Raw genomic sequence first — 23,293 nt, 5'->3', positions numbered from 1 at the left:
TTGATGTAAGTAGGAGGAATACATAAGAATTTGTTTTTAAATTTTCTTCCTTTGAATAAGGCTTAGTTTTTCAATATCAACTAGACCTGGCAAACAAGTCATGTTTGTCGTGTTCATATCATATTCGTTATCCTAACCGGTTTTGTCGTGTCAAACTTGTTATCTTAACGGATTCTTAACAGGTAAACTGATAACAAACTGATTCGCTAACAGGTCATGTTGTTTGGTGTTGGATTAACAGGTCATGTGAGAAATTGCCATGTTTAATGTTAAATCTGGCAAACAATATCTTATCGAATTATTAACAGGTGACCGAATAATGATCCGACTTGTTAACAAGTTTTTAGCAGAGGATCCGATAACAACCCAGCTCATTAACGTATTGATCTAAAACACATGTTATTTTCGTGCATTTCATGTCGGACTAATAGGTCATGCAAGAAATTATCAGACCTAATATCGACCCATAATATAAAATCCACTATATCATAATTTATTATATTCACTTGAATAGGTGAATTAAGTGAACCAAGTAATATTTAAACACAAGTAAATTCTATCTAACAACTACAAAAATATGACTTTGGATACAAACTCAAGTGTCAACACAATCCCTGGTGGCTAATGGCCACCCTCTCCTTATCAAGGTGTAAAGATTGACATTTAAAATGAAAACACACACATTTTTCTGGTCAATAAAATAGACACAGTGCAAATTTGGAGAAATGTCAAAATCACACACATAAAAAACTCCCCACTGACTTCACAAGAAAATTCAAAATTGTCCTTTCATTCACTTATTAAATAATATGATAAAGAATTTTTTTTTTAAAGAAGCAACGGATAAAAAGATTATCCTAACTCCCAACTTTTTTTTCAATTTTTATTAATACAACTAATAACAAGGGAGCAGAGCTAATATTCAGGTCTATTTGGCAAGTTCGGGCTTATCTTTCATTGTAAATGAAAAGTAATATCATAATATTTTAAGTTTGATTTTCATAAATAGCGTTTTTTATATACAATTTTGCTAACCTACTATGTGAATTTACACAACCCCTCGCCTTACTAATATCGTCGTAGGGTATGCACTTACAAATGCTTTTAACTACTTTAGTTGTAACGCTCTTGCAGTTTTTTTTTTTTTTGTAATTCTTTTTGACAAAGTGATATCATAAACTACTCTACTAAAATAAGAATTTGAGCACAAATACGAGAAGACGGGAGCACTTTTCAGACCAACTGACTTAAGTCACGTACAATATGTAAGAAAATCAATCGACTTTTAAGCGAAGCCAAAGCAGAGCCGAGCCGAAGAAGATGCATTTATCGAGACATGGCTGCTCTCCATCTAAGCATCCTCTCGAACGTCCAAATCGCTGATGCCACGCGCGCAACGAGCAGACCTTTCTACATGTGCTCTCCACGTGTCCCTCTACCATTAGCCATATCACTTTCCTCTTTTTTCCTCTCACATTTAAAGCTTTCAACTTTAAACCCTCGTCGGAACACTCTCGACATTTTTATCTCTCATTGGAGCTCTCCTCCTCAGTGGGTAGAGAGAGAAAATCCACGTTTTCTAGAGAGAGAAGGGGAAGCGAAGCTTGAAAAACAGAGATTCGACTCTCTCTCGTGCTTTCTAGGGTTAGGGTTTTATCCTTTTTCGGGTAGAAGTTCAAAGAGAAAAAGAAAAAGAAGCTCCGACCTAAATTTTAGACGTTAAAGGTTGCGATTCTTTGCTTTATTACTAATATTTTAATTGGAATTTTCTTTCTCTCGGATGAATTTTCTCGGGAAAATTTAGCGTCGACTGTAAGTTGCCTTTTGCCCGTTTATCTGGTTTTTCTATGCAGTAAAATTCCTTTTATAAACCGACGATTCTTCCACCTCAAGCAAAGGTGTTTTTACAAGTTTGAATTTTCGCCATTTTTTTTTTGGGAAAATAAAAAATTGACTGCTTTTTCTTTCCACCAATTTTTTTTCCCTTTTTACTTTCCTTTTTGTGGTATTAATTCGTGGAGTTACTGGTAGTAGTGGGGTTAGAATCTGCTCTGAATGTTTAGTTTGGATAAGAAAGTTTCAATCTTTGGAGAAATTGGGGTTTTTTGTGATGTTGTTTTTGTGAAAATTGGAGAAAGTGTTGAGTGAAACTTGATGAAGGGTCGGAGTATTGATTTGGGATGATGTGGATTTTGTGATTAAGGTGGAAAAGATGGTTGGAATGGGGAATTCTGGAATTATTTGAGGGTTGCAGCATGAGTTGCAGAGTGAGGAGCGGCGGAAGGGAAGAGAGGGAGCGTGAGCAAGCGGTTTTGAGGAACTCTGTGGAGGGTGTCGAGCCTAAATCAGGCACGCAGAATGGTTTGATTGCTGCCCAGCAGCTGACAATCGACGACAATTTGCTGGTGGACCCGAAATTGTTGTTTGTCGGGGCAAAAATTGGTGAGGGAGCGCATGGGAAGGTTTATGAAGGAAGGTCAGTCTCAATTCCTTTTCAGTCAGCTCTTATGCTCAAATGTTTGGATGAATGCAAGTCTTGATTATTAGCTGAAATGTTTTTGTTTGTAAATTTGTGAGAGTTACTGATTTTGGTGTCATCGGATGAATTAGGTTGTGCCATTGTGTTATTGCACGGAATGTTTATGAGTGATCTGTGTGTTTTCAAGTGTACTAGCTATGTACATGTAGTCTAATGATTTTTCAGGTACGGAAATCAAATTGTGGCTGTCAAAGTCCTCCATCGTGGTAGCACTACGGAAGAAAGAGCTGCGCTTGAGGGTCGTTTTGCCCGTGAAGTTAATATGATGTCGCGAGTAAAACATGAAAATCTTGTTAAGGTAAGTGCCGTGATTAAACATGTCCTCTTTAGTTCATGGATGCTCAAACGGGTGCAGGCCGTTGGCTTTCATGTTGGTTTCAGTGGAATTCTTAATTTTATTCTACTGTCTATACAGTTCATTGGAGCTTGTAAGGAGCCACTAATGGTGATAGTTACTGAGCTATTACCTGGGATGTCACTTAGGAAGTACCTGATGAGTATTCGTCCAAATCCATTAGAGCTCCATGTGGCCATTAAATTTGCTCTTGACATCGCTCATGCTATGGAATGTTTACATGCCAATGGGATCATACATAGAGATCTAAAACCTGGTACCATATTGCTAGTTTGAGCTGTGCTTCACTTCTGTATTTTCTATTGCTGGATAATGATAGTGGAACAATCGGCTTGTTAATACTTTTTCAGTTGACAGACATTTTTTTAAATATATAAAATGAAATAAAGAATCCAATACTTATAAAGGAAACATTGTGCACTTAGTGTGTCTCTTTCTGTTCATAGTTCTGTTAAATAAGTTCGACGAAATTGCAGCAGTGCTTGTGCTAAAAGTAATTTTTAGCTGGGAAATGTGCTGCTGTTTTTTCAATAGTATCTTTACTCTTGAAATTAGTAAGTTTTCATCGTTTTCTGTATCACATAAAGCATTTTTATGTGGCTTAATTAGTATGACTATTTTTATGGGGGAAATGTTATTGGCACTCCAAAAATCTTATTCTACACTTCTCACAAGTGTATTTTTCTTTCTAAATATAGAAAGTTTGAAGTGTAGAATGAAGAATTTGGAGTGCCAATAACAATTCCCTTTTTATGGTTTTTAACAATACATGTCTTGTTGCAGATAATTTGTTGCTTACAGCAAATCAGAAACATGTAAAGCTTGCAGATTTTGGTCTTGCAAGAGAAGAAAGTGTTACAGAGATGATGACGGCAGAAACTGGGACTTACCGCTGGATGGCTCCTGAGGTTTGTCTACATGTTTATCTTGTTTGTTTTGTATTCCTTTTTAATCTTTGGTTCAAGTGCTTTTATTTGGTTGAATAAACTGGACAGTTCTAGTGCTTTTTGTTTTGGAAACGTTGCATGGTTATTTGAGTAGAATGCAGAACGATAAGTTATTACTCTCGTTCTGCCTTCTGAACGTATTTATAGGTGCATTTCAATTCTGTATCTATGATAGATAGGATTGGTGGTGCTTCATTTGAAATACGAATATTGCCAGAATAATTTTTAACATTGATTTGTCCATGACTACTCTTGGTTGTTGGGGCTGATTTTTGGGTTTGGAGGGAACTTCCTACAAGCACAAATATAGACATTGATAATGACTTGATGCAGATGTTTAACTGTTATATATGGATTCTAATTTCGGTGTGCGTGGTTTCTTTTTTTAATTAGGTTTGGAGGGGACGATTTAGAGTTTGTCGAACTGGTTACTACGAATCCTAAGTATCATTTAACAAATTGTTAAAAAACTAACTGGCTGCCTATCTTTTATGTTATGCACTGATGATTTAGCTCTGTAGTGCCGTTTGGGTCTTTTTGGTTGGTTTTTGTTTCTGAATCTTCTTAAAAGTTGTATTGATCTAGTTGAAATAATGTATCCAACTGTTCCTGCAAAATTGTTACTTCTCTGTGACCGACTGTTAGCATTTGCAGCTGTATAGCACGGTTACTCTACGCCAGGGAGAGAAGAAGCATTACAATAACAAGGTTGATGTATATAGCTTTGGGATTGTCTTATGGGAATTATTGACTAACCGCATGCCCTTCGAAGGCATGTCCAATTTGCAGGCTGCTTATGCTGCTGCTTTCAAGGTATAACAATTCGGTCTGTTATTTCTGTTAATGCTATCAGTCATACTGTGCGGTCTGTTATTTCTTTTGAAACCAATATTCTTTTAATGTTGCTTACTCTTTATTTGTTGTCATCTGAGAATGCAGCACGCGAGGCCTCTACTTTCGGAGGACGTATCCCCTGATCTTGCATTTATCATCCAGTCATGTTGGGTTGAAGACCCTAATCTAAGGCCTACGTTCAGCCAGATCATCCGCATGCTCAACTCATTCCTCTTCAAGCTCTCACCACCCTCACCGCCTATACCAGACACTGACACGAAAGAAGCAGCAGCGAGTAACGGTACAGTGACTGAATTCTCTGTCCGGACAAGAGGGAAGTTCGCTTTCCTTAGGCAACTGTTCAATGCCAAGAGGACCAAGAGCTCACAATGAGCAGGCAAAATTTTTTGGAAACCATCTTTTCGTTCCTACTGCAGGAACGCAATCACACGATCGTCGATAGAAGTTTAGCAAATTCGTGATTAATCACTCGAAAAACGATGACATAATGTGCAAACGACGAGAGAACACGAATTCAAATAGTGCCTTGACGAGAAAAGAATAGAAAAAAAAATTGAGGATTGTTCACATTGTGTAGGAGGTGACCTTATTGTAAAGGAAAAATACATGGTTTTTGGACAATTTTCTCTTAACAAACGTTACCCTTCCTCTTTTACCCAAAACATTTTGAGTATTTACATTTGTAGGTGATGAAATGCGAGCCAAATTATTTTGCTGGATAAAGGGTAAAATGGTCACAACGGAACTATACTCCAATAGATATTGAACCGATATCGGCTGTCGAGAGCACAGAGCCTGCGGAATGGAAGACGCTGGGTGTGAACCTCGCCGTCTCCCACGCACCACTCCAAGCTTCTGCAACTTCCGCATTTCTCTTCCATGGCGCAAGTCGGATCCGCCCAAGCTCTCCTCACGAAGGCGGGTCTCTTCTTCTCTCACCAACCCATCTTCGGAAAGCTCGTCGCATTTGCGTCGCTGTCTCCGCTGGGCTGCCTCGCGCACGCCCTCGAAGAGACCGCCGGGGACGACCCTTTCGTCTGTAACATCATGATCAGAGTCTACAGCAACAATGTCTTTCCCGTCAGTGCTACACACATTTTCAACCATATGCAGGAGATGGGTGGTGGGTCGGATCATTTCACCTTCAATTTTGCGCTCAAAGCTTGGGCCAGAGTAATGGAGCAGATGGAAGATGGTGAGAAATCGTACGGATTTGGTGTGGATCGAAAGGGCGGGGAAATTCATTGCCGGGTTTTGAAGTTGGGGGAAATTCAATGATGGAGCATTGAATCTCTTCCGTGAAATGCAAGTTGCTGAGCTGGAAGCTACTGAAGTAACGATCATATCGATATTGGGTGCTTGTGCTGAAACCGGTGCACTGGAGATTGGAAGGAAGATTCACGAGTCCTTGAAGCACCATAAGATTGGAGGTATTTGAGGGGTTGCCCATGTAGATACGTATTCGAAATGTGGAAAATTGAGTTCAGCTTGGGAAGTGTTTAGTGAGCTGAAAATGAAACCCGTTGGCTGCTGGAACTCGATGATTATGGGTTTGGCTGTCCATGGTTACTGCAACGACCAACGAGGCTCTGGAATTGTTTGAAACTACGGAAACGCAGCATGGTGAAGTTAGGCCCAATCGGATGGCACTCATCGGCGTTATCATTGCTTGAAGCCACAAGTGTTTGGTGGAAGAAGGACGCCAGTATTTCAGTCACATGATCAAAACAGTGCCTTGCGGCGCAAGCTCCTTGCTGTGGAGGACCTTGTTGGATGCTTGTAGGGTACCTGGGATGGAAACGTAGAATTGGCGGAACAAAGCTTCCGGCAGCTTGCGAAATTGGAGCCTCTAAGGGATGCAGATTATGTTTTGTTGTCAAACATCTATGCAGAAGCAGAAAGATGGGACGACGTTGAGCGGTTGAGGAACGAGATGATTGTTAGGGAGTCCCCAAAACGCTCGCTTCAGCCATGTAGACACGAAGTAATTGGAGATAAGTTATGATTTTATGGAAACTTATATCTGCACACCTTTTTTCTCCTATTCGTACAATTTATCTCTCTCACTTCGCCTTCGACCTATTTGATACAAAGGCTAAAAATAAACAAGAGTGTACAAGAAAGAAGGCGTGCGGAAATCACTTTTTTTGGTTTTTTTTTTTTTTTTTGTTATCAGCTTTGAAAATCTTTGTGAATGGTGGTTCAAGGACCACCTGGTAATTTCCATTGAAAGTAGTGCTTGGCCTTCTTGTGCCAACCCTAGCAGGCTAGCAGGCAAGCAATGGTGCTGTGCCTGCACCTTGTCTGTGTTTGAATGTTGGCGTGTGATATTGGGACTTTGAAGGACTCATGAAAGCAACAATGCATGGCCATGATCAACCCTTTACTCTGTTCTTAAGGGTGTCAGATAGATGTCACTGTGTACTATCTTGGGTATATACAGAGGTTCCCTCAATAAAAGCAAAGAAAGTTACCTCCACCTAAAACGTACTTACTACACACAAAATGTTACTTTTACAATTAGAATGGTGTGATATAGACAAACGTTCCTCTAGTTAAAAAGACAAAATTTACTTGTATCTAGTATGAACCTACTTGTAATTAGAATGTCATGATTGCAGTGTCCTAGGTTAACCACTAACTGTCAGTTGCTTTTACATTTTTATATAGGAGTGAGGTACTGTCACGAGCATCTCAAGTGTAGGATGACTTCGGTGAAACAAGTACAACGTCTTTGTGATGTTACGTACTAATGATAAAATATCACGTTTAAACTGTCCCTAATAAAATGGTTAACTTGAGTTTGCCCCAAGCCATATATTTAGGTGAAAGGTACATTTGGCTCTTGAACTTAAGTGCACTTGTACATTTGGCTCTTGAAGTTTGTTTGTTTTTATTTATTTATTTATTTATTTTTTAATGGAAAGACTTTCCTTTATAAGCAAGTAATAAGCACGGGTCTAAAACTAGTCACTGTTATTTTCCCCTCCATACGAGTAAAAATCATTCCCTTTTCCGGTATTACGAGGACTACCAAGTGTAAGATATATTTTGAAATCACAACAACAAAACTTTATTACTCTGGTCGTAATTAAAGCTGCATTATCACATGAATATCAAATAACTTCAATATCATTACCCCGATAGTTAAGTGACTAAGGGACAATTTGAGATCATTCTGCATTTAAAAAAAACTGCTTCTGCTATACTTTATGAATAATCACCTGTGAAGTAAACACAGATAAGCGTTTGGTTAACTGTATTTGAAACATGTTGTGAGTTTGAAAAGTAGTGTGAAAGCGCTTGGTAAATTTTAATGAAAAAAAAAATGATATAATTGTATATAATGACAAAATGGACATAGTAGTAGGAGTGGGGGCAACGACAACAGTGGTGGTAATGGTGCTGATGGTTGCAGTGGTGTTGATGGTAGCAGCAATGGCGGAGGTATGGTGGTGGTTCGGGTGTAGAGGTAACATTGGTGGTAGGGCAGTTGTAGCACCAATGGTGGCGGCGATGATGGTGGCAATGATGGTGGTGATAATGGTGGTGGAGACGGTTGTGATTGTGGTGGCAGTCGTGGCAGTTATAATGCTGGTGGTGATAATGATGGTGGTGACAATGGTGGTTGTGGTTATAGTGGAAGAGGTTGTGGTTGTGGTCCCAGCAGTGGAAGTGATAACACCATAGCGGTCGCTTTATTCTCTAAGAGATAAAATGTGTGTGGAAGACTAAACATGTCTTTTTCAAAAAATTAATGAAGTTATTACAATAGTTGAAAATGTTCATTAAAGACTCAACTTAGCTTTTTATTAAAGCAGCTTCTAAAAACAACCTATATGATGCTTTTAAAAGCTGTTATATGGAGACCATTGCTTTTAAAATAGGGAACTTTAACAAAAAGTTCATGGTACTGTTCACTTTAACGAAAAATCATATTTTTACACTAAAAAGTCAATCATGGTACTATTCACTTTACCCTTTATTTTGTTCTTATCATTAAAACTCAAAGTTTTCAAGCTCTTTTCATTAGTTTTCCTTTTAAAATAAGCATAACATTTTATTTTTACCAAACACTTTTTATTGCTTAACTTTAAAGTAAAATTATTGTTAATGAAAAAAAAACAATACGAAACAAGGCCTAAGCTGCAAGGCATTGATACTCAAATAATTCTTACAACAAGGGCCCAAACTGCAGTCTTTTACTTCTGTTTTTGGCCAAATTACCAAAAGCACTTTTCAAACAAAATTTATCACACATTTCTATTTCCGCCTGAATCCGATAACCCGTAAAGTTTGAAATTCAAAGTATTTCTACTGTGCACCGAAACATAACATCCACTAGAATTTTGCCCCGTTAGATAATTTGAATTATATAATCGATTAAAAAAATGAGTTAAGCTCTTATATAAAAATGTAAATTCGAACTCTTTCGATAATAAATTTAACATCTAATCTAATTTTAGTGAGATAATCCACCACTACTAATATTTTGTCTTTGTGAAATTCCTCGAATGATGTTGAGCCAAAAATGAATAAAATAAATTAGTAAAATAAAACAAAATAAAAAGAAAGTCAGACCAACAAGGCAACAACAATTGATCTGCAACCCTCGCCGTCTGATCAAAGCAGCAACGCACGTGGCGGAATCAACGTTGCTCAAAAACAAATCCTCGAAGTCAATGCCCTCTCCTCGTTATAACTCGCAAGCTGGTAGACAAGTAAGCGAAATTTACAGAGAGAGAGAGAGAGAGAATTGTAGACTGTAGAGACTGTAGAGACTAGAGAGAGAGAGGGAGAGAAAGGGAGAAGTACACACGCAGAAGGAGAATGAGAAAGATTGGATAATCTTTCCACGGATTTTTGAGATCTAGAGGAAGAAGGAGAAAGAGCTCCAGCTGGTTCGACATATAGACTTCCAATCGAAGATTTTTCACAGTCAAACTTAGCAGCCGAAGAACACGGAGGGGGGGAGGGGGGGGGGGAGAGAGAGAGAGAAGTCAGCTGAAGAAAAAGTCCCGAGCTTTCCCGAGAATATGTTCGAACAGAGAAATCCCCAAAAACCCAATTCAGAAAGCGCCACGATTCTCCAATCCCCTGTGGGTTTCCGGGAAAGTTTCCAACTTGGTCCTTCGAATTGAGCTCCAGAACCCGAACAGGCAACTGGGTTTTAGGTTTCGGATTTGGGGTCGGGTTTTATCATCCGTGATCAGAGGAAGAGTGATAGGGGTTTGGGGCAGTAGTGTGATGAGAAATGGGAGAAAATGCAGGAGCTTTGCACACAGCTGTGAACTCCGTACAGGCATTAGGAAGAGGCTTCGACGTGAACTTCGATACAAGGTTGCTCTACTGTAAGGGAGCGGCGGGTACGAGGATTCTGGAGCTTGACGAGGAGCACACCAGGGATCTCCGCCTCTATGATGATATTGTTGTGCCGGGTGTTTCCAGGGACATCAGGCATTCGCCGGAGGCCGGCGGCCGGCAGAGCTCTGGAGTCTGCAGCTTCCATGAGGTAATGTTTATGATTTCGTTGTCTCGAATTGTTGTTTGATTGTGCACTTAGGTTGTTGTGTCTGCTTTGAGAGTTTTGGTGGATGTTGCAAGAGTTTGTGAATTGGGTTTAGGTTGCAATTTTGCGAACATTTCACTATGATGTGATTGTAGGGAAAGTGGATAAGTGTTTAAGTTATGAGATTGATGTTCATTGAGAAATATGTTGCAAATTTGCGTAAGAAATGATGGGTAGTTGCAGAAGATTAAAAGGAACTTCATAGGTGGTTTTATTTTTAAATTATCGATCGGATTAATGTGAAGGCATGGAAAATGTTCAGCTCCTTACGGCTCCGACTCCATGTTTTGTGTTCTGCCACGGTTAATGTGCAATAACAATGTTAATAAAATTATTTCCCCAATAGGTACTAATGCACTCACTGCATTGTGTTAATCCTTTTTAATAATGTACCGGACTAGAAAATACACGGGCGATCGAATGCTTGTAGGTACTTGTTTGCGCGAGTTTAGTAACCAAACTAGGGTCAAATTCAGTTTTTAATTATGTGCGCTCAAGAACATTTATATATCCGTTGCAGCTTTTAAGAGGCTGTCGCTACCTTTTAACTATGTGTGTGCGCGCGCGCGTGCGTGATAGAGAGGCATGAAGTTATTTAACATGATCCTTATGGCAAATGGTTGCAGATGGTTGAGTATTTCAATCAAAAGTCTAACGCATCTGACGGCTTTCCTCTTGGAAGTTTCAACTTTGCATTTAGCTTCACTGGTTCAAAGCATATCGATGCTGCAGCCACGAAGACCCTTTCTGTGGATGGATTTTATATTCCACTTGCTAAGGTCAAGCTTTTTAAATCACCAATAGTGTTGCAAGAAAATGTGAAACAGGCTGTCCCGAGGAGTTGGGATCCAGCATCTTTGGCTAGGTATGAATATGTGTAGCCTTAGTAGAAACTTGTGATGAAATAGTTTCAAATGTTCCTTATTTAAGATTGGTTACTTTTTCTTGACAGCTTCATTGAGAATTTTGGAACTCATGTCATAACATCGGTAACAATTGGTGGAAAAGATGTAATTTATGTTAAACAACACCAATCATCTACTTTGTCAACCACGGAGATCAAAAACTATGTCCAGGATATTGCAACTCAGAGGTTCTCAGACACAGAAAGCAATAGATGTTCATGTCAAATGAAATCTAATGATAAGGCTAGTTCCACTTTGTTTCTTTTCCTTTTTATTATTTTGTAGCCTCCTTTACGTGAAATTTAGGTTCTGACTGAGTATCATTATATATATTTCAGGGCGGTGATCCTGGTTTATTCAACAGTCAAGGGATACATCCTCAACCCACCATGGCACCGTATCTTGCTGGGAAAGAAGTATGTAACGTATTGATAATTTGTATCCAGTATCTCTGTTGCGCTTGATGGTTTATTATAAGAAATAAGTTTAAAAAAGTATACAGTTGCTTCTTTCTCTGAACCTCCATTTTTCTTGAATGTAATCTTATTTACCATTTCTTAAATACATAAGAAGTATAGAGTAAGCTCTCACCAGCCCTTGATTTTGGCATACCTGAACATTTACTTGCATTTTAACCCGAGTTCTATTACTTCTATATGTTATTTCTCATTACCGTCAATTATTGTTGATGCAGGATGTCACGGTCATTTTTAGAAGAAGAGGAGGAGATGATCTGGAACAAAACCACACCCGATGGGCAAGAACTGTCCGGTCCTCTCCAGATGTAATTGAGATGACATTTTTTCCCATAACAGCCCTACTTGAAGAGATACCCGGAAAAGAGCACCTTACTCGAGCTATTGATCTTTACCTTGAATGTATAACAACTGAACTCATCATAGATGGGTTAGAGTTTTCTTTTTCCTGTAATGTGCTCTATCATTAGCAGTAAGGTAAGCCAACTAAATGGTTTTGAAATCCTTCTTGCAGATAAGCCTCCAATTGAAGAGCTGAGATATTTCCTAGAGTTTCAAATTTCCCGAATATGGGCTCCTGTGTCTGACAGAAATATTGGACACCAAAGAAAGGAACCTGTTTGCCCATCCTTGCAATTCAGCATAATGGGGCAAAAGCTTTATGTCAGCCAAGAACAGGTAGCAATGAATCTCTCTTCGCTGAGCTCTTCCATCCTTTGGGAGGCTTGTACTTGTCTTTGGACAGAATGAGACAAAAATTTGCTCAATTTTCTCGTTAGGTGGGGCCTGAATTGCATGAGATCTAACGGAAGACCTTATTAAGTGCATCCAGCTTCCTTAGCGTTGGAGTGGGTTCCAATGGCTAAGTGGTAAAACTAAAACATTAAGCAGTCTAATTGACATGACAAAAACATTAATGCTTATCGTTTAACTCCTCAATTCATCATGTACAGCGCACTGGTGGGACATCATGTCCTTGAGATGTCTAATAGCCATTTTTTTATTTTTTGTGATCTCTCATTCTGAGTTTGATTCATGGTTTAATCCTCCTAGGCTGTTTATGTAATCTCCATTAACAAGGTTTTGTGATCTGCAGGTTACTGTTGGACGGAAGCCAGTGACAGGCATACGGTTGTGTCTAGAAGGAAGTAAGCACAATCGACTTTGTATTCATCTTCAGCACTTAGCATCTCTACCAAATATCCTTCGGCCATATTGGGGTAGCAATGTGGCAATTGGTGCTCCCAAGTGGCAAGGACCTGAAGAGCAAGACAGCCGATGGTTCGAACCATTAAAATGGAAAAACTTCTCTCATGTGAGCACTGCACCAATTGAGAACCCTGAAGCCTTCACAGGGGACCACTCTGGTGTCTACATAGTCACTGGAGCACAGCTCGGAGTGTGGGATTTTGGATCGAGAAATGTCTTGTACATGAAGCTATTATATTCCAGGCTGCCAGGCTGCACCATCCGGAGATCCGTGTGGGATCATACACAAAATGAAAAGTTGAAGAAAGCGACATCCACTGGCGACTCAAGTTCAGGTTCAAGAGAACATGTCGCTGGCAACAAGTTGGCGAAGTTTGTAGACATGTCTGAGATGAGCAAGGGGCCACGAGACCATCCTGGTCACTGGTTGGTTACGGGTGGAAAGCTTGGCGTGGAGAGAGGGAAGATTGTTTTAAGAATGAAATATTCGTTACTAAGTTATTGAGTCGTTTAAACATTTTGCAAGATTGATGTGCACAGTGGTGGTTTTTTGTTAGTTGAGAGGCGGTGTCTTTTGATGGACAGACAGAGTCGGACGAAGATTGTGTCTTTTGGGTGGTCTTAAGAGTGAATGGATGCTGCCTCTTGATGTGTTTATAAGTAAAAGGTTTGATATGTTAAGTTAATTTGATGAAAGAAACCTTGTTGTAGAGCAATTATATACCTCATTTTCTAGGATCAAATTTAATTTAATTGTTCCTCTGGGAGGAGAGTTGTTCTCTATCATATATTTAGCAAAGCTTAACAAAAATAAAGGAAAGCATACACAAATGAATCTGGTTACGAAGGTTTTACTAAAATTGAAACTCGAGGAAATTTGAAATGTCAATAAAGGAGCACTAAGTTCTGGTTCATATACGGTTTATTGTTAGTTTTGTATTCCTCTTGTTTATGTTAAACGTTTATAATCGGTTCTATTTGTGTTTACTTTCTAATTATGTAGTTCAGTGTCGGGTATCCTCCAATTTTTTTGTTCACTAATAGTTTATAACTGATTTTATTTGTATTTTCTGTTGTGTGTATTTACCAAAAAAAAAAAAAAAAGAATTGTGACAAAACATAAACTTGGTGGCATACTTAGATGGATGTACAAAAATTGCATTTACATCATTGATGTGACATTATAATCTTATTTTACAAAAATCAAAGATGCAAACTGCAAAGCAGTTTTATAGATATATAACCGCTCGTTTGGAAGTGTTTTTAAAATAATTAAAAGTATTTTTGGTAAAATTGATTTCATATTTCAAAAGCACTTTGATTGCTTTCTAGAAGAAGCACCAAATATGTGATTCTTGCAGAAAGCACTTAAAATGCTTTTTCAGGATCTATTTGTATTTTTACTAAGAATTCGTTTCAAAAATATTTCCATAAAAAACACTTTAGTTATTCTAAAAGTGTTTTCAAATGATCCTTAAGTCCATATAAACAATTCATTGCTTCCACAAATTATCTAAAACTGGCCACCTTCAATGGTCTGTCCAAACTGCCAGCGGGCACTACATTGTAGCTGGTGACTCTGCCTGCGTCCGTCACAAGTGGTGACTCTGAAGTCTGAGGAGAGCCTCTGGCGAATGAGGTAGGAGTTGCTCTGCCAGTTTCGCCCCCTGTTTCTTGCCATGGGCAGCCACCCTGTCCTAGAACCCTTGGTAGACATTGTACGGACATCCCCTGCACCCCCAACATTTGTGATCAACACCAAGTTGAAGTATGAGTGGCCATTTATGGTGAACCTTATGCCTTCTTCACACATGGAACACTGAACAAGAAACTACAACCAAGTAATTAATCAATAGAACTGTTTTATATTATATTGTCAGACTGTTAATCTAATCGTTGATTTAATGATTTTATTTTGTTTATTTGTATTTTCATGTTCACAACTTAACAATATAACATGCATGTATTTAGCAAATTGGTACTATTTTTTATCTTAGAAACGTTACCTTCTAAAGAGTACAGGCACAATTCCGCCACGATATTTGGCGATATGCAAGAAAGCAGTCATGGCCAAATCGAAGTGTCGAAAAGGAGGGTTGTGGCACACTCGTAGTAATTTGCTCTGCTTTAGTGTTTTTTTATATTTATTTTTTCTGAAGGATTGCATATGAAATGCACAAGTACATTATTTCATTTGTACAACAAAAGCAAGTTAAATTTGGTAAGTTTCGTAGAAAGATAATGTTAGGAAGATTAAAATTTTCAAACCAAATGATGTGGTGGTTAATGATTGGATAATTACTTAAATATTTATTAATGTGCTTAAGCGTTGATTAATGGCGACACATCATTTGATTTGCAAATTTGATTTAAAATTTTGGTCTTTCTAATATTACCCTTCATAGAATTATATGAAACTGAAGGGTACACTCATCATGTGTGAGCACATGTATTTTTCACACTTTTGCTTTACTTCCTTCCAATCCTCTCACACTTTTTATTTTTTCTCTCTCTATAAATAATTAATATAAGATGTTAACGTAAGTTAACCGTGACCGTTCAAACAAGAGAGGCAAAAAACTAGAACCACCCACTGTCGCCGGCCCTAGCCTTTGGCTATGGGGTCGGTGGCAGCCCCTTTTTCTCTATTTTTTCTTCTTTTCTTCCCTATTTCTTTTGCTATGTTTCCCACTGAGCTCTTGTCTCAGTTTTACCCTCTCTAATCGCCTGCCCCTTTTCCCCTCCCCATTGAACTCTTCTTTCCTCCCCATCTTTTCCAACCCATAATTAGGAGTTGGATCTTGGAGTTTTGAACTCCATCTTGACTCAAGACCGTTCATCCACAGCCCACTGCCGAACCGGCTTAATAGAAAAATTGGGTGAAGTGTGGAACAATTCACATCAGAACAAATGTGTCCTGCACACCCCCTTACGTTTGGTGACTTTTTATGCAGGTGTGGCTGTGGATATTGTGTTTCTTGGTGGATTGATGGATCTCAACACTCTTAGAGCTAGCTTTTGGTTTGGGTGCTTTTTTCTTTTTGGGGAGTGAATTCCCTTCGTGGAGGGCGCAACTGCTGTGGTAAAGGAGTGCGTTTGCTGCTCTTGTTTAGGGTTTCTTTTCGTTTGTTGTTTACTATTGCTTATGGGCCTAAGTGTACATGGGCCTCCGGCCTTGGTCTTGGCCTATCTTGACTTGGAATGTTGCTCTCTATTTACTTGGGTATGTCCACTTTTTTTTGTCTTGCTTTGTTTGTGTTGGGTTTTGTGTTTGGTTTAGACTTGGGTCCATCTATCACAATTTGTAATTTTCTCTTTCATTAATGAAGTCTCCTTTGTCTTAAAAAAAAAAAAACCCCTAGTTCCTCCACGTTATCTCTATATAAAGCCAACACAAAATGTGAACAGTGTTTTTGATGTCACCAAGTTTCAAAAAAAATATTTGGACAAAATGCCCCCAAGACAAAAAACTTCTAAAATAAGGCAGGTGTACTTTCATCATTTTAACAATGTTTTTTTAATAGTTAATTTTTTTTGTGCCATTTTTTTTTTTTTAATTAGTACCTCACAATAGGCTAGTAATAATGTGATTCAATTTCTCTATTTTTAAACACGTTCAAAACATCTTAAGAGACGTGTAATGCAAGTTATAAAAAAAGTCTTTCGCATGCTGATAATAATGTGATTAAATTAGTTGTCAAATGATTATTATTTTTAACTAATGATATTATCTACACTAAGGGGGAGGAGGGTGGGCTTAGCCTCACAATGGGCTAACAATAATGTGATTCAATCAATTGTTCATTAAATATTATTTTCTCTATTCTTATTGTAAATTCTATAGAGACTGATTTTATCATGTGAATTCAGCTACTTTAATAGGTTTATGATGAGTTTCTTCTAGCATGATCTAAGATTATTCATTTGAAGTGGTGAACAGTGTTTTTGGTGTCACCAAGCTTCAACAAAAATATTTGGACAAAAATGCCCCAAGACAAAAAAACTTCAAAGGCATCCTAAAATAATGCATCAAATAAGGCAGGGGTATTTTCGTCAATTTAACAGTGTTTTTTTAGTAGTTAATTTTTTTGCGCTGTTTTTTTTTAATTAATACTTCACAATAGGTTAACAATAATGTGATTTAATTTCTTTATTTTTAAACATATTCAAAACATCTTAAGAGGCGTGTAATGCCGGTTATAAAAAAAGTCTTTCGCATGCTGATAATAATATGATTAAATTAGTTGTCAAATAATTTTTTTTTAACTAACAATATTATCTACACTAAAAGGGAGGGGGGTAAGCTTAGTCTCACAATGAGATAGCAATAATGTGATTCAATCAGTTGTTCATTCAATTTTATTTTCTCTATTTTTAAACACGTTCAAAACATCTTAAGAAACATGTAATGCTGGTTATAAAAAAAAAGTATTTCGCACGCGGATAACAATGTGATTAAATTAGTTGTCAAATGATTGTTTTTTTATTTTATTTTAAGAAACGATATTATCTATACACTAAGGGGAAGGGGGTGGGCATAGTCTCACAATAGGTTAGCAATAATGTGATTCAATCAATTGTTCATTAAATATTATTTTGTCTATTCTTATTGTAAATTCTATAGAGACTGATTTTATTATGTGAATTCAGCTGCTTGAGTTGGTTATGAGGGATTTCTTTTAATATGATTTAAGATTATTCATTTACTTCAAATATTTGACTTTTTTGTTGTCAATTTATACATATAAATACATTTAAAATGTGTAAATCATCTATAACATGTCGTAATTTAAAAAATGTATTTCACCGACGTGTGAATGCGGAAGGTTAGTATAAATAATGCATGTAGATAGTATGGACCCATTCTTGCCTTTCGGTGCATGGCAAGGTATGGCACAATGTCGTGGTCGGCTCACATACCAACGGTTGTGGCACACTGACCCATACCACATTAAACAGGATTGATACATATTGGGAATGGTGAGATCGATGACTATTCGAACTTTTCTATTTAGTTCGAAAAATGGTAAACACATATTCTTCTGCATAAATTTTGATTGTTCATTATATATTTAATTTGATGGTTAAAAATAAAGATAGGTATTTGAGAAATTAAAAAAGTTGTGTAAAAATCATTTTCTTTTAGTTTTACAACATATGTGATTAATCATCTCTGTTTTTTTTTTTTTTTGGTTAAATAATTCAATTTGATAACTAAAAAAAAAAATGTTAAAAACTAAAAATAGTGTGAAAACAACATATTTTTTTAAAACCAAAATCATGCATGGTAAATTTGTAATATATCACTATTCAATTTCATACTTTGTACACTTATTTGGAAAATGAATATTTAAAGACCAAGAGTACTTTCGAATTTTTTTTTAATAATCGATATTATCTATACTAAAAAAAAAAATTGAAGTGAACTTTGATAAAAGTGTTTATATTGTTAAATATTTAGAAGTGCTTTTGTATTGAACTTCTTTCCTAAGGTATTTGACTGACTCTTTAGCTTGAGTATAATCCTACTAATCCTGATCGGAAACAGGTTGATTAACAACGTACACGTAAACGTCGATTCTAGTTGTTAGTTGCTTTGAATTGAATTATAAAATTATCGGAGAAGTTATTGTGCGTGATAGTTACATCACTATATGTTGCATATACCTGTATTAATACAATATATCATGTTTATGACATCTCAATGATATCGTCCATCCGTACTGTATGTAACACATATATTAATATGGATAATATATAATTGCATTCAAATAAAGATTAAAAACTTGAATAATTCCGGTTCTAAAATTTATACGATGAATATATGTTATTTACAAGAAGTGAGATATGTGTTCTTTCATGAAGACAAGTATTATCCTATTAATAACAATTTAACACTAATTTATATGTCACATTGAAAATTCCTTATACGCTGAAGAGAAATGCTAGGGAGACTTTCTCAAAAGTAGGACTTTTCATCACCTCACGTTTTCAGCACAATTCTCTTGCCAACATTATGAAATATTATTCCAAAAACATGAGGTGACGAAAAGTCTATAAAGAGGCTAATTTTGAGAGAGTCTCAGTAACTAAAACCTTATTAATTAGGTGAAACAAGAAAAAACAATGGGCAGTTAAAATAAAGGGTAATACTAGGAAAACTAAATTTATAGACAAAATTTATAAATTAAATGATGTGTCACCAATAAGAAATAAGCATGTTTGTCAATGTTTAAATAATAATTCAATCATCAACTTTCATGTCATTTAGTTTACAAATTTTATATACAAATTTAGTCTTCTTAACATTACCCTAAAATAAATATGACAAACAATATTCCCTTGTGTGTTTTTCTCCTTTTTCTGTGTTGCGTGAAGATTGGGTGTTCATCAATTTATAACCATTTAACCAACACATCTTTCAACGGGCTCTGCTTGTCGTTTATACTGCATGCATGCAGCATTCACATCGAGTCTCGGTTATCTTTCTGCATGCGTTCAGGCCATTCAAACAAGTATTAATTTTGTACACAGAAAATTACAACGCCCCACTCCTATTTCCCCCTGTATAAACTCCACATCTCACCTACTCACACAGTATCTAGTAAAAGCACCACCAAATTATTAAACCATCCTTTGACTTTTGTACGCAAAAGCTATGGCTAGTCCTAAGGTGGTTTGTGTTTTCTTAATGTGGATAGTGCTGGCTGCACCCTTGATCACTGGAGCAGCACTCACATGTGGCCAGATTAAAGGCGGTCTTGCGCCTTGCCTGGCCTACCTCCAGAATGGTGGCTCCCCCACTCCGGGCTGCTGCAGGGGCATCAAAGGCCTGGTCAGCTCAGCCACGACCACAGCTGATCGACAGAATGCTTGCAAATGCTTGAAAACAGTTGCTGCCCAAATCAAAACTATTAAACAAGCCAACGCGGCTAAACTCCCTTCCTTATGTGGCGTCAACATTCCCTACAAGATCAGCACCTCTACTAACTGCGCTGGGTAAATTTGTTCATCAAATGATGTGCTAATTACTTTTCGCTATTTAAAACGAGCGTACAAATTTGATAATGCTAGCATATTTTATTTTGTAATACACTAAGCCTTTAAATATAAATATTTTTTCCCCTTGTTTTGGTTACTAAAAGTAATTTTTTCGTTATTTGCAGTGTGAAGTGAAGATCAGGTCGATCTGGATGAGCATCTAGCTAGATAATAGTATAACTAATATGATAGTAGTAGGTAGCTAGTCTACCTTAAGAATAAGGGATGAGTATTGAGTCGTTCTGAGCTCTTTTTCCTTTATTGCATGTCACCGATATGAGTTAGTTGTCGTTGTATGTGATGATGACTCTTACCATCTTTATCAAGGCATCTATATATTCTACTTAAATATTTTATTTAATCCCATTAGTTTTCTTTTAATTAATTCGCCCCCCACCTCCCTCCCTCCTTCAAAAACAAGATTCTAAAAAACGTTAGGCGTTAGTTGAGCAGCAGGTTGGGGCCTAGCGGCTAGGCGGGAGCCTAGGTGAACTAGGCAGATTTAATTAAATCTATTATATTTCGTATAAATAAGTGCATTTATACTTAAAATATATATAATTTCATCATAAGCTACAAAATATAATGACATATATATGATGAGCTATTGGAACATAATGAAAACATGGGAAACAAGCATATAATGTGTCTTCATTTAAGTATTCGACAAGTCTCTTACAATTTATTGAAAAAAATAAAATGTAAAATGAAAGTTATCTATTTTCTGTCTAAATGAGTCGCAATCTAGGTGGGCTAGGCGGGTGCCTTAGTAGGTCTAGGTGCCGTTTCTTAATTTTCAAACGCCTAGGCATTAATTGAGACGGTGACCAGCCGCTTAGCACCTAGGCGGGGATTTTTAGAATAGTGTTCAAGAATAATCTTTGATCTTGTTTCAAGACTCAATTCCCATACTGATGATGTATGTGACAAATTATTTCTCGACGCAAAAGAAAAAAAAAACGAAGAGTAAACCTGAAAAAATTTGGGATTCCACCATATAACTAATTAGCAATATGGGAAGTAGCTTAACCTCTTATAAGCCTATGGAAGGTTCATTCTCCCATCAATGTGGTGTAAGATATATATATATATATATATATATATATATCAATGTTATTAACCACAAGTCTGCCAATTGAATCACCACAAATCAAGAACAAACTAAACACTCACCAATAAACAAGTTTATGAAAAATCGAAACATATGCAAAAACACTAACCTGCATAGCCCGGTATAGAAGATGAAGCCATTGTAGCTTGTTGATCTAATAATCTTCTCCTCTTTTTGCAAACACAAATGTTCTCCAAACAATAGGTATTTGAAACACAAATGCCCCCTCACGTGTGGCGAATTTTTGGACCTAACACGTGGACAACACAATGGGGTGACGTGGAGCGCATGTGGCTGTTTGGCTTCATACGTGGGACAACTTGCTTTCATACATGAAGAAAATTGAGGTTCCACCTAGTGGCAAAGCCAGGATTTGCCGAGGGGAGGGGCGAAATTCAAAAAAGTGCAAGCTTTGCTTTCACATTGGAGAGTGCAAAGTTTTGAGTTAATATTCATAATAGAAAACAATCTCCTCACCAAAACGGTTGTAAGCAGTAATATCAAAGACATGTAAGAAGCTTAAATTGGTTAGGATTAGATTCTAAAAAACATTAGGCGCTAGTCAGATAGAGGACTGGGGCCTAGTAGCTAGGCGCCTAGACGAGATTTAGACAGGAGCCTAGATGGATTTGAATGAATTTAAAATAAGCATTAAACAATATTTACATTATTTTTTAAAAATTAATACAATATTTATAAATAATATGAGAGTTTAAGATAAATACGTTAGGGATCTTAAAAAGAGGGAAAAAAATGGATACAAGAATAATAATAATAATAATAATAATAATAATAATAATAAAAAAAGAGAAATAGGTTAACAAACCACAAAAAAAGATGGGGTCGGAAGAGAAAAGAAAGAGGGATGATACCTAGATCCTGACCTGTCAGGATCTAGTATATTGAACTTATTATGTGGCACAATACACCTGCCCTTGTAAAATCCCAAACACAACCTTGCATTATCTATTCTAATATCCAAACATACCCTATTCTACTAACCAAACATCATTCTTCTCTCTAATTGGAGATTCCCCAAGCTAAACGAGCAATCATCTCCGCCAACCAACCCTGTTTCCTCCTCTGTCAAACCCCCCGCGTGTCCTCCACCATTGATTGAACCTCGTGTCTTCCTCCAACTTCTCTGCTCCGTCAACCCCACCGCCGTCTCCTTCTCCAACCTCTCTTCTCCATCAGCACCACTATCCCACCCATATACCAACCTTTCATCCCATTATCCCAAGCCAGCATCCTCTGCCACCCCCTGCGAGACTGCCCTGACGAAATCAAGAAGGACTTCAAATTGAAGTTTCTCGGTTAGGAACTCGATGTCGGCTTATCGAGTAAGCTTGAAGCTTGCACATGATACCGAAGCTGAAGAGGCCATGGGGTGGGGTTCATGATGGTTGAAGTATGATAGGACTCCTCATTTTTTACGAGAGCAGAGGGGTTGAACTTACGCTCCTAGGTATGTTTTCCGGCGAAAGGAGGAACGGCTGCCACTCCTCGTAGCTTTGCCTATGATTCCACCATAAAATCAATTATGAAAAGTAGCACAATCTCTTATAAGCTCATGCAAGATCTTTTCTCCCATCAATATGAAACACATTCTCAACAAAAACTCCTACTTCCATATAATTATGTCAATACTCTATACAATCAGATGAAACCTCATAATCTCTCTTCTAAATTTTGTTCAAGTTAAAGTTAAAAAGTGAGTTATTCATGAATCACCTTCCAAACCCGGCCTTCATGGTAGAAAGGATAAAATTCATCCTTCTATTTTTAATTTGAAAAATATTATAAGATGGACATTCGCTTAAGTATATTGAATCTAATGAGCTATGAAATTCAATCAAATCTAAACATCAAACAAAGACTTAGAGGTTATGAAATAGAATTGAGTTGTTAGATCTTGGAATTCTTGATCAGTAATTAAATATTCAAGATCTAACAACTCAATTCTATTTCATAACCTCTAAGGCTTTGTTTGGTATTTAGATGTCCAAACGAGACCTCATGTTATAAAATAGAATTTAGTTGTTAGATCATAGTTATTGAATTAGTGACCAAGAAGAACGGCTAAAACTCCTTGTGTATAGTAAACAACGAAGCTACTCCTCTAGAGTGGCTTTCATTGGCAAATAGCTTTAAAATTGAAAACTTGCTCGGATTTACAATAAAACAAAAGATGGCTTTTAATGTAAACGATAACCAATTGGGTGACACATGCAATATCGTAGCTTAACAATTAAGCAACGAATAAAAGGACGAGCTAATTAGATA

At 37.1% G+C, this 23,293-nt stretch overlaps 3 protein-coding genes and 2 pseudogenes across 5 annotated transcripts; 4 read left to right on the top strand and 1 right to left on the bottom strand.

Annotated features, from left to right (window-relative positions):
- The first annotated feature begins 1,502 nt into the window (after positions 1 to 1,502).
- LOC103961197 (serine/threonine-protein kinase STY13) lies at positions 1,503 to 5,344 on the top strand. 3 transcript variants are annotated; one of them, XM_018650887.2, is made up of 6 exons: positions 1,503 to 1,725; positions 2,204 to 2,476; positions 2,705 to 3,150; positions 3,678 to 3,802; positions 4,496 to 4,654; positions 4,781 to 5,344. In XM_018650887.2, exons 2-6 carry the CDS (start codon positions 2,256 to 2,258, stop codon positions 5,066 to 5,068), a joined length of 1,239 nt encoding a protein of 412 aa, XP_018506403.2. In that variant the 5' UTR covers positions 1,503 to 1,725; positions 2,204 to 2,255; the 3' UTR covers positions 5,069 to 5,344. The 3 variants fall into 3 exon arrangements, with proteins under 3 accessions (XP_018506403.2, XP_018506404.2, XP_009372005.2); XM_009373730.3 differs by having other exon boundaries at positions 1,505 to 2,476; positions 2,705 to 2,837; positions 2,955 to 3,150; XM_018650888.2 differs by having other exon boundaries at positions 1,504 to 2,476.
- LOC103961198 lies at positions 5,303 to 7,175 on the top strand (annotated as a pseudogene).
- Positions 7,176 to 9,424: 2,249 nt separating this feature from the next.
- Positions 9,425 to 13,638, top strand: LOC103961199 (MACPF domain-containing protein CAD1-like). Its single transcript, XM_009373732.3, has 7 exons — positions 9,425 to 10,208; positions 10,892 to 11,130; positions 11,218 to 11,413; positions 11,509 to 11,586; positions 11,865 to 12,048; positions 12,161 to 12,324; positions 12,743 to 13,638. Exons 1-7 carry the CDS (start codon positions 9,951 to 9,953, stop codon positions 13,358 to 13,360), a joined length of 1,737 nt encoding a protein of 578 aa, XP_009372007.2. The 5' UTR covers positions 9,425 to 9,950; the 3' UTR covers positions 13,361 to 13,638.
- Positions 13,639 to 14,368: 730 nt separating this feature from the next.
- Positions 14,369 to 15,626, bottom strand: LOC125476832 (annotated as a pseudogene).
- Positions 15,627 to 19,238: 3,612 nt separating this feature from the next.
- On the top strand, positions 19,239 to 20,247 carry LOC103961202 (non-specific lipid-transfer protein 1). The gene is made up of 2 exons (XM_009373734.3): positions 19,239 to 19,854; positions 20,022 to 20,247. Exons 1-2 carry the CDS (start codon positions 19,514 to 19,516, stop codon positions 20,029 to 20,031), a joined length of 351 nt encoding a protein of 116 aa, XP_009372009.2. The 5' UTR covers positions 19,239 to 19,513; the 3' UTR covers positions 20,032 to 20,247.
- The last annotated feature ends 3,046 nt before the right edge of the window (positions 20,248 to 23,293 follow it).

The sequence above is a fragment of a genome, unplaced genomic scaffold (genome assembly GCF_019419815.1).
Source record: "Pyrus x bretschneideri cultivar Hongxiangsu unplaced genomic scaffold, Pyrus_bretschneideri_v1 Contig2, whole genome shotgun sequence".
NCBI lineage: Eukaryota > Viridiplantae > Streptophyta > Magnoliopsida > Rosales > Rosaceae > Pyrus > Pyrus x bretschneideri.
Note: the sequence above shows the minus strand (reverse complement) of the source record. Positions and strands in the feature narration are given on the sequence as shown.